Source organism: Scleropages formosus, chromosome 22 (genome assembly GCF_900964775.1).
Source record: "Scleropages formosus chromosome 22, fSclFor1.1, whole genome shotgun sequence".
Lineage (NCBI taxonomy): Eukaryota > Metazoa > Chordata > Actinopteri > Osteoglossiformes > Osteoglossidae > Scleropages > Scleropages formosus.
The window spans coordinates 24,219,923-24,237,346 of NC_041827.1; the positions used below are offsets into that span (position 1 = coordinate 24,219,923).

At 45.3% G+C, this 17,424-nt stretch overlaps 1 protein-coding gene across 1 annotated transcript in view; it reads left to right on the forward strand.

The window, feature by feature from the left end:
* The window catches only part of LOC108923432 (protein kinase C delta type-like), a 33,532-nt gene extending 16,514 nt beyond the window's left edge, over positions 1 to 17,018 (forward strand). Inside the window, exons 2-18 of the mRNA XM_018734167.2 lie at positions 3,758 to 3,887; positions 4,035 to 4,234; positions 5,397 to 5,463; positions 6,976 to 7,135; positions 7,803 to 7,834; positions 8,487 to 8,572; positions 8,999 to 9,128; positions 9,737 to 9,837; positions 10,512 to 10,596; positions 10,770 to 10,936; positions 11,057 to 11,230; positions 11,310 to 11,401; positions 14,068 to 14,130; positions 14,349 to 14,487; positions 14,774 to 14,962; positions 15,147 to 15,275; positions 15,493 to 17,018. Of these exons, the coding sequence (XP_018589683.1) occupies positions 3,779 to 3,887; positions 4,035 to 4,234; positions 5,397 to 5,463; positions 6,976 to 7,135; positions 7,803 to 7,834; positions 8,487 to 8,572; positions 8,999 to 9,128; positions 9,737 to 9,837; positions 10,512 to 10,596; positions 10,770 to 10,936; positions 11,057 to 11,230; positions 11,310 to 11,401; positions 14,068 to 14,130; positions 14,349 to 14,487; positions 14,774 to 14,962; positions 15,147 to 15,275; positions 15,493 to 15,651 (2,082 nt within the window). The 5' untranslated portion in view covers positions 3,758 to 3,778 and the 3' untranslated portion in view covers positions 15,652 to 17,018. The remainder of the gene's footprint in view (positions 1 to 3,757; positions 3,888 to 4,034; positions 4,235 to 5,396; positions 5,464 to 6,975; positions 7,136 to 7,802; positions 7,835 to 8,486; positions 8,573 to 8,998; positions 9,129 to 9,736; positions 9,838 to 10,511; positions 10,597 to 10,769; positions 10,937 to 11,056; positions 11,231 to 11,309; positions 11,402 to 14,067; positions 14,131 to 14,348; positions 14,488 to 14,773; positions 14,963 to 15,146; positions 15,276 to 15,492) is intronic.
* The last annotated feature ends 406 nt before the right edge of the window (positions 17,019 to 17,424 follow it).

Genomic DNA, 17,424 nt, shown 5'->3' on the forward strand with positions numbered 1-17,424 from the left:
GAGGACCCGAGGAAGCATAAAGACGATCAAAAAGACATGTCCGCCAATCATCATGCGTTTGCGAACTGGTCGGATCGGCGCCCCGCCCACCGTGACTGAGGAGTCGTGTCAACTGCTCCAACTGATCTGTGAGGCGGCTAGCGGCGTTTGCGCAAACCAGGAGCCGTTCTTGGTTCGCCTCTGTCAGATCCGCCAGCTCACGCCATTCCGCTGAAGTCATATTAGCGGGCGGATTCTTCTGTAGCGTCCGGACGGGAGTCCGACACGGACGCGCGTTGCTATTACGTCCAAACACAGACGAAATATATAATGACTTCACGTGCAGTGTGAGGTTAGACGTGTACGGTGAGTATTGTAAGACACTCGGTGGAAGTGAAACAAGAAACACGAGACCAGGAAACACACACGGTGTTGGAACTACGGTGAACAGTGAAACGCTAATCTGTGAGTCTGACCGCAACCCTGAGACGTGACGAAATACCGGACAGGAACGATGGACCAGGACTGAAGAACAAGAGGCAGGAACTGACGGGACGGGCACTCGGGACTGGAACATGCACACCTAGAAAACAAACTGAGGGAACAAGAGACTACCAATCGCCAACGAAGCACAAGAGAACTGCTGATTAAGAATCCGCGACTAGTTCTGCTCCGCTGGCTCCTTTTATACCTCCATGTCCTACGAGACTGTGAGGTGATAGGTGAGCGTTAGCTAGCGGCACTGAGTGGCGCCGCCTCTGACCAGGAGGGGCAGTGACCCCGTGGGATGTGACACTTACACCTTTTTTTTCTTTTTTAGCGAGTTAAAAATCCTGTCACTTCCATACAGTTGACTTTGAATACATCACCTAAAGTACAGGTAAAGAATTTTTTCTGCAATGTATAAATGAAATGACTAAAAATTTGTCTTCGTACCGTCTTAGCCCTGTTCTGAAAGATGACGATGTTGGACATCACGGTAAACTGTAGCCTGTGGGTGTAGAAGTCGTATGACTGGGGTTACACTTAGTTGTGCTGATTTGGATTGTTCCTTCTACCCATGGAAACTAAACACGCAGTTATTTACTTTTACTTTGATTTTTATTATGTCATTGGCATCCATCGGTCTAGAAAGACCATGGAATTGCGCCTTGGTTTTGTCCGCTTCACGGTGGTTTGCATCGCCGGCCATGACTGTGAAGGCCCAATCGAGAGTGACAGTCCTTGCCGCAGTTGCAACAGATGTTCTGGGTGCCGTTCATACGTTCCACTTGAAGCCTGACCTTCCTGCGTCTTCGCCTCTCCTCAGCCTGTAGTCGCAGCTTTCGTTCGCCACGTCCCAGACCTTGATGAAGTTCCCGCCTCCAGCTGCAACGATCAGTTGCCAGCTCTTTTTTATTATGGCAGTATCTTAAAATATGGCCACTTGGCCTGCGTTGGCAACATACAGAGGTGTGTTTGTGTGTTTCTTCAGAACACTCTCACCGCTGATGTGGAATCTCGACACACAAAATTTAGAGATTTAAAACCGGTCTGGCCAGAGTTTATGAGAAGGAAGCAGGTCTGGCTTGTGGGTGAAATCTAGTTGATCAAGTTCACCTCAGTTGTCAGACAAGATCTCTGTGTTGCTGAGCTGCTCTTCACAATATTCACCTTTTTGTCCAGCCTGGTCTGTTGTAGGTTGAGGTTTGTAAAGTCTGCAAGAAAAGCACTCTTCCACTCCTTATAGTTTTACTTTTAAGGAGTTTTGGAAGCTCTTCAGGTTGAAGTTCACCGGCAGCCAAACAAAGTAAAAGCGGATTTAACTGCTCATGGTTGATGGTTTCCAGTTTGAGAGCCGGCCCCAGTCTCACCCCCATGAGCAATTTTAAATATACCAACCGACGTCAACTACTGCTTGTCGCGACGAGCCGGAGCCTTTCTCGCCAACAGAGGGCACAGGGCTGAAGGGGGAGGGGTCACACCCAGGACAGGACGCCTGTCCATCACAAGGCACCGCAAGCATGGCTCAAACCCCAGACCGACCACGCAGCAGGCACCACCGGCTGAACCGGCCGCGCCAACATGCCTAAATATTTACAAACATTTAAAATATCTCCTTGCAGTCAAATTTATTGTAGTTTTTTTTTTTTTGTTTTTTAATTTTATGCTTTGTAGGGGGGGGGCGCGGTGGCGCAGTGGGTTGGACCGGGTCCTGCTCTTCCGTGGGTCTGCGGTTTGAGTCCCGCTTGGGGTGCCTTGCGACGGACTGGCGTCCCGTCCTGGGTGTGTCCCCTCCCCCTCCGGCCTTACGCCCTGTGTTACCGGGTAGACTCCGGTTCCCCGTGACCCCGTATGGGACGAGCGGTTCTGAAAATGTGTGTGTGTGTGTGTGTGTGTGTGTGTGTGTGTGCTTTGTAGGCAATTTACGCATAGCTGATTTGAACACAAGGTACACATTGTGTGAGGCGGGGTTTCAGTGTTTTACAAATGAGCATTCATAATCTGCAACTTTTATTCCATATGCTGGGAACTTTGAGGTAAGAACTTTCAAGGTAAAAAATTAAGGCTTCAGAAAAACTTTCAAAAATGCATTTTAGCTTTAGCCAAGATTTTTACAACACCTAACCTGGAAGTAAATTAAGGGAGGCCTGTACTACAAACGGGGGCGCTGTGGTGCAGCGGGTTTGGCCGGGTCCTGCTCTCCGGTAGGTCTTGGGTTTGAGTCCTGCTTGGTGTCCCGTCCTGGGTGCATCCCCTCCCCCTCTAGAATCACACCCCCTGTTGCCGGGTTGGGCTTCGGTTCACCGTGACCCTGCTCGGGACAAGTGATTTCAGACTCTGTGTGTGTGTGTGTGTGTGTGTGTGTGGTACAAACTTTGTATTGACTGTGACTCGGTGATAAAAGGGACTCATGGATTCACAAACAAATAACATCAGAAATGGCACAACTGTGTTGAGGAGGCAGTGTGTTGCATTAATTCCTGAACTGGACCACTGAGTACATCCTCAGTGTTAACTCCTTATGCTGTAGGTTTCAAAACTGCACACACTGAACGGTTACATGCACTGTATTCATTTAGCAGATGCTTTTGTCCAATGCGATGTACATTTCAGAGAAATTAGGAGACAAAAGGTGTATGAGCTGGAGTCTGCTGCCGACATGATTACATGTATTCCTCGTGCTTCTCTCCTACTATTTTTGCTGGCTGGCATACGAAAGAGCTACGCAGACACATCCAGTCAAAAGTCCTGCACACACAGTATACTGATTTGTTCTGCAATATATTGATGTTGAATAGCTCCAGTTAATGTTGAGGTAAGTTAGCGATTTCAATATAAGCTTGAAATTAACTGAGCTGCCTCTGAACTCTGCTAAACGAATATTTCTGTAAAACATGAGGCTCCGGCCTTTATAGTGCAAGCAAAATCTAAATTCCTTGACCTTTGTGGGATGAATTACATCCAAGTTTGTGGCTCTGGATCATATCAACGTATCAAGAGACTAACCCCTATTGTACGTTATACATGCTTGATAGAAAATAGCCGCAGCTGCTGATCGTTATTCCTGGCTGCCGCGAATGCTGCTGAAAAATGCCATCACATTGTTAGTGAGCTGAAAGTAGACTGATGCATTCATCTGATGGTTCCTGCAGCAGTACAAAAGCTCACTCAGACTTTCCCCTGGTATTTATGACCTGCTGTCGGGCATACGGTTGTTCCGAAGAAGACCACTGCCAAGTGATGTACACTCGTATGTGACATGCAAGACTAACATGTTCTTGTGTATCTGTTCCAGGAGGCTGGCTGAGGAGTCACCATGGCTCCTTTCCTGCGGATCGCTTTCAATGATTTCGACTTAGGTTCCTTGCCCCCGCAGGCTGACTCACCCTTCTGTGCCATCAAGATGAAGGAGTCACTCAGCACAGGTAAAGACCAAACACAGTGTGAGTCTGAGTAGGTGCTCAGGTTATCGCTCTCTGTGTGGTGTATATGAGTGGTGTGAAGTTCCAAGTCCTGTTTGTCCATTTATGCACGCGTGACGGTTTCACTGCTCTTGTCGTCTCAACCTACAGAACGGGGAAAGACCCTGGTCCAAAGAAAGCCTACCATGTACCCAGCCTGGAAGTCCAGTTTTGACGCTCACATCTACGAGGGCCGTGTCCTGCAGGTGATGCTCATGAAGACAGCCGAGGAACCGCTGTCCGAGGTCACCGTGGGCGTGTCTGTGCTGGCGGAGCGCTGCAAGAAAGGCAACGGAAGGGCTGAGTTCTGGGTGAGGGGTGGACAGTGTGCATGAGATGATTAATAAGTTCATCAGACTGATACAGCACTCTTTTACGACAAAGCTCTCACAATGTGGTACACAAAATTTTCCTTCAGAGCTGATACAGGCTTAAAAACCCCAGTGCCCAATGGGGAAAGGATCAGCGTCGTTATTTTGTCTCTGAGCAATTGCAGCTCTAAGCAAAGCTCTAAAGGAACATAATAAGTTGAGCTGAAAAAGAAGGTGTATACATGGCTTAGTTACTGAAAAAGTCTTTGACCTAACGCGAACCTGGAAGAGTTCAGGCTGCACTCTATTAATGTTTGAATCTTCTGGAATTTGTTGTGGTCCATATACATATGCACATAAAAGTCTAATAACATATGAACTACTTTTTGGCATTTGTTAGTGACAGGTATCTAATTTTAGCAATGTTTCTAAGGTTTTACTGTCCTTTGGGGACAAGATCCTTAATAGAAGGACTTTATGATGTATAGAAGGCTTTGGATCCAACAACTTGAATTAGTTTTATGTGAATTAACATGCAAGAATTGAAATAGATTTTATATCTTTGAGACCTTGGTTGCATGTCTAAAATTGCTTTACTAAGACATGAAGAAGTGACAGCAGAGTATCATTAGGCTGTAATGAACACCCACATGCATTCAACATCTAATATTTCACAGTGCAACACATGCTCTTTCAATGAGTTTGCAATTAAGTAAATTTATGAGTAGTTTAAATAAAGGAGCCTGAGAAATTTTGGCACAACTCTTGATCATTTTAAGTTTAATTTTAGGTTGTGCATCTCCATTCTCCCTTCTAATTTTTCTTTAATCTCACTGATGAAGAATGTATACTGTAGGTGAGGTAGGTCGATGGTGTGTTGCCTTTATCTTACTACCTTGTAATGTGTATCTGTTTTATTTGTATAGAGACACCTTTCAATATGTAGTGTCTGCCTTCAGACAAGTGCATAGCAGGATAATTTTTGTGTTTTCATCTGTTTCATTCTTACTGGCTACTGTACACAATGTCTGAAACTCTTGACTTATGACTTATGACTTATTGGGGGGGGGGGGGGGGGCACTTGCCCAAAAACAAAATATGTGGTTCAGAAAATCATTTAGTTCCGATACATTATTCCTTCTTTTGCTGCCTGTAAATGCAGGTTGACCTGCACCCCTCTGGGAAGGTGATGATGGCAGTACAGTTCTTCCTGGAAGACTCAGACTTAGGTAAGATCATCAGGAATGATGACCTGCTCCTCCTTCCTTTGAGCATGTAAACCTGTTTAGATGCCATTTTTATGGGACTGTACATTTTCTAATGTAATGAGAATGGAATGAAGCCCTACTTCATACTGCAGAAACACTATTTGAAAGGGCATCACATCACTGACCACATTTCCTAGCTTTTGCTAGTCAAACCAAAAGCAATTCCATACACATGGAGATAAGGATCAGTGAGGAGCTATCTAAGACAAGGTCTCCAGGATGTATTGTAGCCCAGTTTGTTTGACCTTCATTTGCCCTTTGAAAGACTCAATCTGCAAAACCAAACCAATTATTACTTAGCACTCACTCACTTACTTAGCAGTTCGTACTGCAGTGAACAAAAAGACTAACATCATTAAAAATTAAAATTAAGGCAGATCAGTTCTGTTTCTTCTACACAAATCGGAGGATGATGTAGTTCAGGCTCACCCTGGGTTTTGAGCCAAATTTCTAGATCATAAACTAAAGTATATTCTCACACTACTTAGTGGCTTATCTTCCACTGGTCTGCCATGTATTGACCACATTCTAGAAAGTTGTAACAAAAAGTCGAAAGTTCTGCTCCTTGAATGTCCAACCACAGAGATGCCCAAAGAGAGTAATAAAGTGAAGGAGTTTGCAGTGCAGAAAATTGTCACCATGCAAAGTGGCAGAGACCACCTGGCTCATGAGAAGATAGAAAATTTAACGGACGCTGTTAAGAGGGAGCCGAGAGGCCACAGCATTTCGCAGACAACCCCCTTAGCCCATTCTTTGGATTCAGATGGGTGTCAATTCTGCAGGTCTTGGCGGGGGTCCAAGACCCATGTCTCAGTCTCTTCCTTGTGGGAGGATTCTGGCAAGAGGGCTCATGGAAAGCGGCCCTCGCTGGCATATATTTTTAGCGAAGCATGTCTGCACAGCCTTGGGCAGTCCTCTTCAGCTTGCACTTGGTCTGTCACTATGCAGCGTTCTTTGCTGGCGGGGAGTCTTGTTTCAAAACATTTATATGAAGTCTAGCTGGAGGCCACAGAGTTGAAGTAGACATCCAAGCCAAGCATTTTCTGCCAGTCCCCTTCTGTTTCTACCACAGTCCCTTTTGCTTTACCGTGACCTGGTCAACAACACTGACCATGTTTACTGGAAATGTTACATGCTCTGCCAAATGATAGTACTGTCATTTTCCACTTGGTTTCTACTAGCGGATAACTCGGGCCTTCAGGATCAGTCTTTGACATGCATTACTTTTGTGGTATGAACAAAATGCAAGCCTTGAAATACCCTGTTTAGAGGTATTTCAGCATAGTTTTTAGGGGCTGTCATTTCTTAATTTGTTTATGGATGCAACTACCTTTCCACCTCCTCGAAAGGTAGATTTTAGATTTGCTTAAATCTAAAATTCAGTGCAAACAGTGGATGTAAAACAACAAAAGAGCTCTTGTTGAGTTAACAATATAAAGTTGAGCAGTGAACATAGATATGATCTGTCCCCAGAAAACAAGCAATCTGTGCAGCCAGAGGATGGAGCAGTAACCCTGAACCGTCGCCGAGGGGCCATAAAACAAGCCAAAATCCACAACATTAAGAACCATGAATTCATTGCCACCTTCTTCAAGCAGCCAACCTTCTGCTCAGTGTGCCGGGAGTTTGTGTGGTAAGAGGCTCCCTAGGGCACCATGGTGAGGCAGGAGCAAGGCAGATGAGCTTGCAGTAACTCAAGAGTCCTCAAGCTCCAGCCTACCTGCATTCTTTGGGGTGTTACAGTCAACCCGAGTGCTGGTGGCGCTCACCACTGTCACCAGCTGCAGAAGCATCATTCGTAAAACCAACAGTTTGTTCATAAGAACTTAACACACAATCTTGAAACATCACAGTATAACTTCTGAGTGGAGCCGCAATGTGTGTGGGGTGGGATTGAATAGGTTGATGAATAGTGTGAGTTGTTACACTGGAATGTGTGATTGTTGGTACAAGCTCACCACCCTAACCCTACGTGAAAAGTAACTGGGGCTGAGCTAACGGTGAGCTCTGTCCGATACGCGCGTGTGTGTGTGTGTGTGTGTGTGTGTGTGTGTGCGTGGGCGTGCGCGTGCATGTGAGCAGGGCTACAAGAAATTTGTTGTCCTTTTTATTGCGGAGACTGTCTCTCCAGTTTTCAGCTGGACTCACTCATCTGATAAGAGTCCCTATCTCCCATCTGCAGAAGTCAAGTTTAAGCACTAATTGTGGCTAAAAAGCAATTTCCTGTTATTAGCAGTTCTTGGGGGAGAAAGAGAATGGACAGTTGTAACATATTTCTTCCTTATCTAATTATTCTGCAGGGGGCTCAATAAGCAAGGCTACAAGTGCAGAAGTAAGTACAAACCTTAACATCGTCCAGTGCAGTAAGTGGAAAGAAATGAACATATCAAATAAAATGCATATTTTTAAACTACTAAGTATTTCCAGAGGTGCTTATATTGGTCGTTGCTTCACTGTAGCAGTTCACATCTTTTGCATATTGACAGAGACTAAATGGTCCTAACATTTGTACAGTTCCTTTTAAACAAAATATTTGTCGACAGCAATGAATTATGACAATTAAATAATAAAAATCACTAGTGGGCTGCAATTCAGCAGTCACTTAAAAAGAAAAAACAAAGGAAGTTTTTTAGAGTTACTGCCTTTTAAGTTGCTTTTGACTCAGAATCAAAAGTGAAGTATTTACCAAGGACAGCTGGGAGTGTAGTAGTTAGAGGTGCTGCCTGTAGACCCAAAGGTGCAGGTTTGAAACTCACCTCCTGCCTTAGTAGCCTTGAGCAAGGTACTTACCCCTAAATTACTCCAGTAAAATTACCCAGCTGTACAAATGGTTAAGTAACTGTGGGTAGATTAACACCGTAGGTTGCTGTGGAGAAAAGCATTTTCAGCTAAATGAACAGTTAAGGGTTGAATATCAGAAATTAAGCTGGTTGTCATCATTTCTTCTTTAATGCATCAACGTAACACTGGATCTCTGTTCCCAGAATGCAATGCTGCAATCCACAAGAAGTGCACTGACAAAGTCATTGCCCGCTGTACAGACACAGCTGCCAACAGCCGAGATACCATGGTAAGTGATGCAAAAAGAAGTGTAATTTATAGTGAGTGAAAACAGACTGTTGTACAGCTCAAGCAAAAGGGAGACTATGTGCTTTTGCACTTGGAAGGTTATCCATAAGAAAAGTGATTTGTTGTCAAACCGTGGTAATTGTGGGACCAGGACATCTGTAACGTGGCAGCCAGAAAGCGTAAGTGAGCACTCCTGCAATGTCGGGAAGAAATATTTCAGTTTGCCGAAATTTGTCAAAGCTCAGCCTTTTCAGAGGAGACGATGACATTATGAGGAGTGCCGTGGGAACCAAGTAGGGGAGGTGAGGCGCTCCGAGACGCACCGCTCCGCTCTCCAGAAAGAGCGCGGTCCTGCCGAAGGGAAAGGGTTTCAGGGGTATCGACAAGTGCTGCAGAAGGTCCTGAAAGGCCTCTTACTTGTTTGCAGTTCCAGAAAGAGCGCTTCAAAATTGACATGCCCCATCGCTTCAAGACTTACAACTACATGAGCCCCACATTCTGTGACCACTGCGGCAGCCTACTGTGGGGCCTCGTCAAGCAAGGCCTCAAGTGTGAAGGTGGGCCAGAGCTTCCGAATCTTCTGCGTGTGGCTGCCAGATACAATGGGAATGTACCTTGCTTTTATACCACAGCCAGTGGGTGTTGCGAGTCTTGTGCTGTGCAGCGTTCTGCCCCTCGGTGTCTGTTGTTCGTCCATATTTTCATACGGTGTCCTTCATAAGCTTCCTGTTGTTGTGTATCTACTCACTGTGGGTTTCTACCTGTTGTGTCGCTACAAGTTGTTGCCGTTTCTTGCTCGTCCTTCCTCTACTCAGCTGTTTCCATTTGTCCAGTTACTACTGCTCAGTTTCTGTGGACCCGGCCTGCTTGCGGTCGCTACTCGTTCGCTGTATTCCTGCATACCCCATAACTACCGACGGTGCCGTTTCTACCGCACCTCAATTTTGTGTCACGCTTGACACATTGTATTGCCACAGCCTGCTGTGTTAAAGCTACCATAATTGTTCTCAGCACACATATTTGCTCCAGTGGCTCTCCGCTTATAAACACAGTCTCACTTCTTCTGTTTCACACGAAGTCCCGGTCTTCTTGCCACATGGAGAACGATTCTCTTGTCACGTGTGTTTTATTCATCCACGAACCCAGGCTCTTCTCTTCCTTATAGAGTGTACGATGAACGTCCATCACAAGTGCCAGAGCAAAGTGGCCAACCTGTGTGGGATCAATCAGAAAATGCTAGCTGAAGCCCTGACCCAAGTCAGCCAGGTGAGAGAGAGCACTGAGCAAGCAAAGGGCAGAACAAGACTCTTGAAAGAAACCTGACTGCACTCACAAGACCGGCACTCAGTCTCTAGACCTACTCTGCAACACTGCATCATGCTCTAGTACAGTGTTCAGAAGTACAGTGCTGCCCTTCAAACTTTCCAAAGAGTCCAGTTGGTGCCACTTAGTTTGGTGATGGCCAGTTCTTCATGCCAGTCTTAATGCACACGTTTTATTCCAAAGAATGTATTTGCAGTAATGATGCTCACCTCGACACAAGGTTCATTAAAACCAGTTTGTAATACGGCAAAGGTATTATTGATTACTGAAAATCTGCTTTTCCTGCATTTCTTCCGGTCGAAAGCAGGGCAAATGGATGCAAATAGAACAGCACAGTGACTAAAAATGTCACTGATCATACTGACGGCTAAATCTGTCAGACCTACATACACATTGCTAACACAGGGCTAATTAATGGAAAGAACAAGACAGTCGATCCCTGCGTGTAACACCTGACACACTGAGTGTGCCAATCCAGCGAAACCTGACCCAGCTGCTCACGTGTGTAAAAGCACCTGTATGGAGGGTCGCATGGTCAGCCAAGCCGGGAGCGTCTACTTCGCTCAACACTGCCTCCCGTTTCTGATCGCACAGCCTCTCTCCTCCCGCTCGTATAGAAATCCACGAAGCGATCCGACACCAACTTGTCAGACATCGGAATCTACCAGGATTTCGGCAAGGGCCATGATCCAGATGGAGATGGTGAGACTAAATGTATTCTGTATGTATTCGAAAGCGTAAACTGAGTAGGCTCTTTTGCTGAAGTTTTGGTTTTAATTTTAAAAGAAAGCTTCATCCATCTTTGTTCCATAAAGTACTGAAGATATGAATAGCCACTGATGCGATGCCTCCTCTGTGTGTATGTTGAACATAAGGCCTTCCATATGGGAAGATTTTTGAGGACCCCAGCCCAATGCCTTGCCCTGACCCATCCCCTGCACCTTCACCTAGCCCTGCCCCAGCTCCCATCATCCACCAGACACGCGTTAATATAAACGACTTCACCCTCCACAAAGTGCTGGGCAAGGGCAGCTTTGGTAAGGTAGGTTCAGGACCTCCAAGTTTAGCTGCCTGGATATCTCACCAGCTGTCAGTTAAAATGCCTACTTCTTTTTTCTCCAGCATCCTTACTTTCCTCTCTTGTCTGAAATGCTTGCCACAGGTGTTTTTGGCTGAGATGAAAAGATCTGGAGAGTACTTTGCCATCAAGACCCTGAAGAAGGATGTGGTGCTCATGGATGATGATGTGGAATGCACCATGGTGGAGAAGAGAGTTCTGTCACTAGCCTGGGAACACCCCTTTCTCACGCACTTGTACTGCACATTCCAGTCCAAGGTACCACCACTTACTCGGAATCGAATCCCTCTCCGAGCCACAACTAGGCAGAAATGAACAAGTGAATCTGTGTTCTCAGGAACTCCTCTTCTTTGTGATGGAGTACCTGAATGGGGGAGACCTGATGTTCCACATACAGGAGAAAGGCCGCTTTGACCTCTACAGATCCATGTGAGTGTCAGCTTCCTGTGAATAGTTGCCTGTCCGTGAGAGGAGTGGCTGTGAAATCGTGGCCAACGGGACATTTAGCTGTTTTTTATTTTTTCTCCCCCAAACCCAAACAAGCCCACAGCTCATCTTCAACTGCTGCAATCATGCCACCTGATCCTTACACTGCAGATTAGTGAGGTGTAGTGATGGAGGAAAAATGCTCAGGTTCTAACCCCGACAAAGCTGCGGCTATTAGATACACATGGCTCAGTCCCATCATGTACAACAACCCTCGCATTACTCTGGCATCGCGTTTATTTCACCTTACGATAAAATTGATTTCACAGTATGATGTAAATATGGTGGCGTTGTTCAGAACCTCTGGAAATGACAGCGGAGGCTTGGGTGGAATGAGAGCCAATCGGCAACAAGAATGTGGGTGTTCTCAGCCAATGAGCAGATGAGGTGTATTTGGTGGAACCCATTCGTTGTTTATCTGACCGCGGTGGAACAGTGGCCTTGGTGACATTTATGAAATTTTGATTTTATATATTACTTCTTTTTCTACTCACTCCACCACCAGTATCAGCCAGCAGCTCTTCCAGTCTAAGGGAAATACTCACTGTAATTTATTGCGCATATTAAATATGCAAGTAACGGCAGTCATACTTTATTAATCCTCATAGGGATATTCGCCGAAGCTGCCGCTGCCACTGCCACGTCTTTGGGAGAATAAGTACACGAACGTACGGAGAACATGCACACAACACACACGCTGCACGGGCTTCCAACTCACCTTCTTTTGCACCATTAGCATAGTAGAGATAGTAGTGGCCCTCGCTGTGCCGACGTGTTACTCTGTTTACTTTATTGTTAATTTCTTTAAAAATATTGTTTGCTACATGAATAAAGTTGTAAGACATATTTCTAGAGCTGGAAATAGCTTCTTTGTATTTCTGAGCTTGGGAACAAATTAACAGTAATGAATAATGGTATGGGCGTGGGAGCACGGTGGCGCAGCAGGTTTGGCCGGGTCCTGCTCTCTGGTGGGTCTGGGGTTTGAGTCCTGCTTGGGGTGCCTTGCGACGGACTGGCGTCCCGTCCTTGGTGTGTCCGCCTCATGCCCTGTGCTGCTGGATTAGGATCCGGTTTGCCGCGACCCCGCTGAGGACAAGCAGTTTCAGACTGTGTGTGTGTGGGCTCTGGAACAAATTCCTACTGCAGTGTTGGGGTTCACTGCACAGAATTTTCCTTTGCCTTCTCAGTCTGGAAATGACACAGTTTGGAATAACAGTGTTTATCCTTGGAGAGACATGTTTATGCGTTTCTGCTCTTTCTCCACGTTGTTATGACCACGTTATAGCCTGAGGGTGTCGACACCCAGGAAGTCATTATGTGACCTGATGTTTTGTTGGTGAAGAGGAATGTGCTTGTTCTGTACACACAAGATTTTAGCTCCCATTTGATGAGAGAGTGTGACATAGCTGTGTCCTTTTCTTTAAGACACTTCCAAGGCAGGTGATGCACATAATCATACAGACAAAAGGACAAAAGTTCTCCTTCCCAGGATTCCAGTGGGTTTCTGCTGTCACTCCAGTCTTCCCACAGCACATTCTGCCAACAGCTTCCTCCCGGCCTACTTTAAAAATCTCACCGCTGTGCTGCTCCACACTGTACATGCTGGAAGATTTTCTGATTTTCAGGAGGGAAAAATCTGTAAGGGTCCGTTTCGCTGTTACACAACACAGCTTCAACACAACTGCCTGGGTGATGGTGCTGCTGAGATGATGTGCCTTCTTTCCCACACATGAAATGTGGAGCCACTGCCCTTTTACTGTGTAAAAATACCTAAAAGATTGCAACATGTTTCATGTTTCTCACCCATTTCCCCTTTTTGCTGTAAATGAGCACCGTGCTATATGCATGTATGGATATGTTCACGATCACTCGATTACCCAACAGTCATCTTGTTCAGAACAACACCTTACATGCAAATATAACAGAGCAAAAAGAGAATTACAAGGTATAAGGTACAGGTATAGATATGCAGTGCCTCTGGGATAATAACTGGTAACCGTGGTACCAATTCAGCCCATATTTTCAGCATATGATGGTGGCTCTGGAATGAATTCCTACTGCAACGGCAGGGTTCACTGCACAGAATTTTCCTTTGCCTTTCCTATGATGCAAACACGGACCTTCCAGTCAAGTCCAGATATAAGAAACCTGATGTAATGTGACTATAGGGAGATGGTTAGGAGTAGAGCCATTCGTACAACTACAGCAGCAATCGTCAGCGGATTGTGGAGGGAAACAAATTTTGACTGGAGGTGGGGGTAGATGGAGCAGCCTGTCCCACAGATGCATTGCTTAAAACAAGTCTACTGTTTTCTGGGAGTGGGGGTGCGGTGGTGCAGTGGGTTAGACCGCAGTCCTGCTCTCCGGTGGGTCTGGGGTTCAAGTCCCCCTTGGGGTGCCTTGCGACGGACTGGCGTCCCGTCCTGGGTATGTCCCCTCCCTCTCCGGCCCTACGCCTTGTGTTACCGGGTGGGCTCCGTGACCCCGTATGGGACGAGCGGTTCTGAAAATGTGTGTGTGTGTGTTTTCTGGGATAATCCTCGTCTCTCATGAAACTAGAAGGCTGCTCCCAGCACTGAGTTTTTTTGCTCTTTGCATTGTGTTTCCAGGTTCTATGCTGCTGAGATCGTCTGTGGACTCCAGTTCTTGCACGCTAAAGGAATTGTGTACAGGTTTGTACAATCGTTGGCGATGGCTTTCAGATGAGTGCCGCATTTGTAAGGCGTTATGAGGGAACACCATTTTCATGTTCTAAACGTGTCAGTGTTTCCATGTTTCAGCTACTCCTCATAAGTAAAGCCCCTCACTGTCATAACAATTTCTGCAATAGGCTCTCTTGGGCTATACTTTTGTGAATTGCTTCAATTTCTCTTACTTTGCTTGTTTGCAGGGACCTAAAGCTGGACAATGTTTTGCTGGACCAGGACGGACATATCAAGATTGCTGACTTTGGTATGTGCAGGGAGAAGATGTTTGGGGAGAACCGTGCCACCACCTTCTGTGGAACGCCAGACTACATTGCACCTGAGGTATTTCGTGGGGGGATTTCTTTCATCCTAAATGAATGGTATCTAGCCCCCATAGCACTTTTGTAGCTAGTTCACTTGTTCCTTGTATGTTTGCATTGTAGGTGGCTAATAAAACACTGCTTATTTGTGTGATTAAATGCCAGCACGCAGAGTACCTCCCCAGACAGATTGTTTGCCTTAAAATACTGTGACCTGGCGAGAACCTTGATAACATTCAAACAGATCAGATCACATCCCAGCCTCATAGTCCACAAAACTCCTTACAAGGCCCTTCATCTGTCTCCAGATCCTGCTGGGACAGAGGTACTCCTTCTCTGTAGACTGGTGGTCCTTTGCAGTCCTGCTGTATGAAATGCTGATTGGCCAGTCTCCCTTCCATGGGGACGATGAAGATCAGCTCTTTGAGTCCATCCGCATGGACACGCCCTATTACCCACACTGGATCACTAAGGAGTCCAAGGACCTGCTGGAGAAGGTGTGTGAAACAGATCGCAAGCAATCCCTAACCCTCACGGCCAAAGCAGGACGAGCCTCCTTCCGCTCAAAGCTACAGCAGTTAATCCGCCTTCACTTTGTAGATAATCGCTTGATGAAGTTTGGTCAACCAACCGTTCTGCCAAACAAACACAGTGTTCATTGATATTCCTTCTGTGTTCCAGCTCTTTGAGCGAGACCCCTCTCTCAGGTTGAGTTTTGTTGCAAACATCCGGGGACATTCCTTTTTCAAAACCATCAACTGGATTGCCTTGGAGAGGAGAGAAGTGGAGCCCCCCTTCAAGCCCAAAGTGGTATGACAAAACTGATTAACTGGCTTGTTAGCGCACTCGTTGCTTTGACGGCAGCTTGTGCTACAGGTGTTCCTTAAACACAGTGATATGGATGTCTACTTAATGTAAAATGTACACTGAACCAAATAAACGAGGAGTAGGAGTTTCGTGTTCTTTCCAGCAGCAGTTCACTTGTATCATTTGTTTTTTCCCCTGGCACTTTTTTTGATCATTACAGAAAACCACCAATGACTACAGCAACTTTGACCGGGAATTCCTGAATGAGAAGCCCCGCCTCTCTCAGGCTGACAAAAACCTCATTGACTCTATGGATCAGACAGGATTTTATGGTTTCTCCTTCATCAATCCAAACATGGAGCGGTTCCTGGAGATATGAAGAAAGCCATTCCAACACTCTGTAGCATGAGTGCACGAAAAGAGGATGGAACCAGAGGATGTTAACTTTACAGCTTTTAAGGGTAAATCATAGTGTCTTCTTTCTTGTGATGGAACTTTAAATCTACTGTTTAGTGGTTGTACTGAACTATGTACCGACACATACACCCTCTCCGTCACCAGCCACTCTTAAAACAGTCTATAATGGAGCGAGGACGTGCTGTATGTGCTTAGATGCCCACAACTCATTGTAATGAACTTATACTCTGTGTAGCAGGGCATGAACTTCAGGAGCTCAAAGCCCTTGTTACTGAAGGACACTGTAACAGCTGGAAGAGACAGATACCTCACATTGCCCAAGATTTTAGACAGGAATTCCATTCAATATCCTCTACCTCTGTTGTCCAGCTTTATTCCCTTTCTGAAGTGCTGCAGTCAGACTGAGTGCATTACTAACATCTCTCTGCATTTCGGGGTCACGGTTACACTCCGTTGGTCATTATCATCACACCTTTCGATCCAAGATTACAGCTGTCTTTATGGCATAGCAGTTCTGCTCTGTACACCATCGACTTCCCACATAAACTTACATCAACTTTACAGTTGCACAATCTGTGGTGCTTACTGATGTCTGACTATCTTAGCCAGGGCTGCAACTTTAACTGCATTATTATGTGAATCAAAATAAAACATGTCAGCTCATGTACAGAAGACAGAAGAAAAATGACAGCAGAAATGAATGACATTGTTACTACAAAACTTGGAACAAATTTCCCGTCCTGATCTCACTTATTCTTCCAAACCACTGGTTTGTATAACTCAATGGTTCAATGATTCCTGTTAGAAATATTACTTGTACTTAAGGTTATTTAAGCAGTCATTTTAAAATTAAAGGTTGAGAAATTGTAAATTTCAGTGGAGGAAATAGGCATCATTACATTTTGGATGAGATTTGTATACACATGGTTTCTGATCTTGGTGTGTTTTCGGTATGTGTGTAACGAGTAAAAAGATATGACCCTGTGCATTAATGATGCATTTAGCTTTGTTCATTGCCATTTAAAAGGCTGCAGATGAGACCGGTCAAAGTCCTTTGCTCTGACAGGTCACCGTAGCCTTAGCCCCAAGGCCACGTGCAGCAGGTTGATAAAGTAGCCAGGAAGCCCTGTAACTGCTGTCACCGCGGCAATGGGACACCGTGCATGATATCCTTGTTCTAAAGAGCACCACTTTCTGCATCCTTGGCAAGTGAATGAGTTGAAATGTGTGTAATGTTACTTGAATGTAGTCATTTTATCAAGAAATAATTTGCTGTGTATATATATATTGTTGGAACAGATATACAGTTGGTGAGCTAAGGATTTGCTTTTTTTTTTTTTTTTTTATTACTCTTTTAACCTTTAAAATGTAATAATAAAACCAAACATGGATAAATCTGTGGTTTCCCATAATAATTTAAAACACCAACCATATAAAGTGATTAATTTTGAGCAGTGTCTGAAATCTTTCAATATCAACTGATCATTATTATTCATCTGTATTTAGCTCATGCCTTTGCCCAACGTGACATGCAGTGCGTACACTACACACACACTGCCCTGCCTACAATTAATTATGGATTCATACAAGAGAGCAGCTCAGCGCTCACTCAGAGACCGAATTAGATTCTCCAGTTTGCCTCAAATGCACGTCTTTGGACTGTGGGAGGGAACCAGAGCACCCTCGTGAACTGAACCCACAGCCACGGACCACGAGGCACCGTTGCCGATCGCTG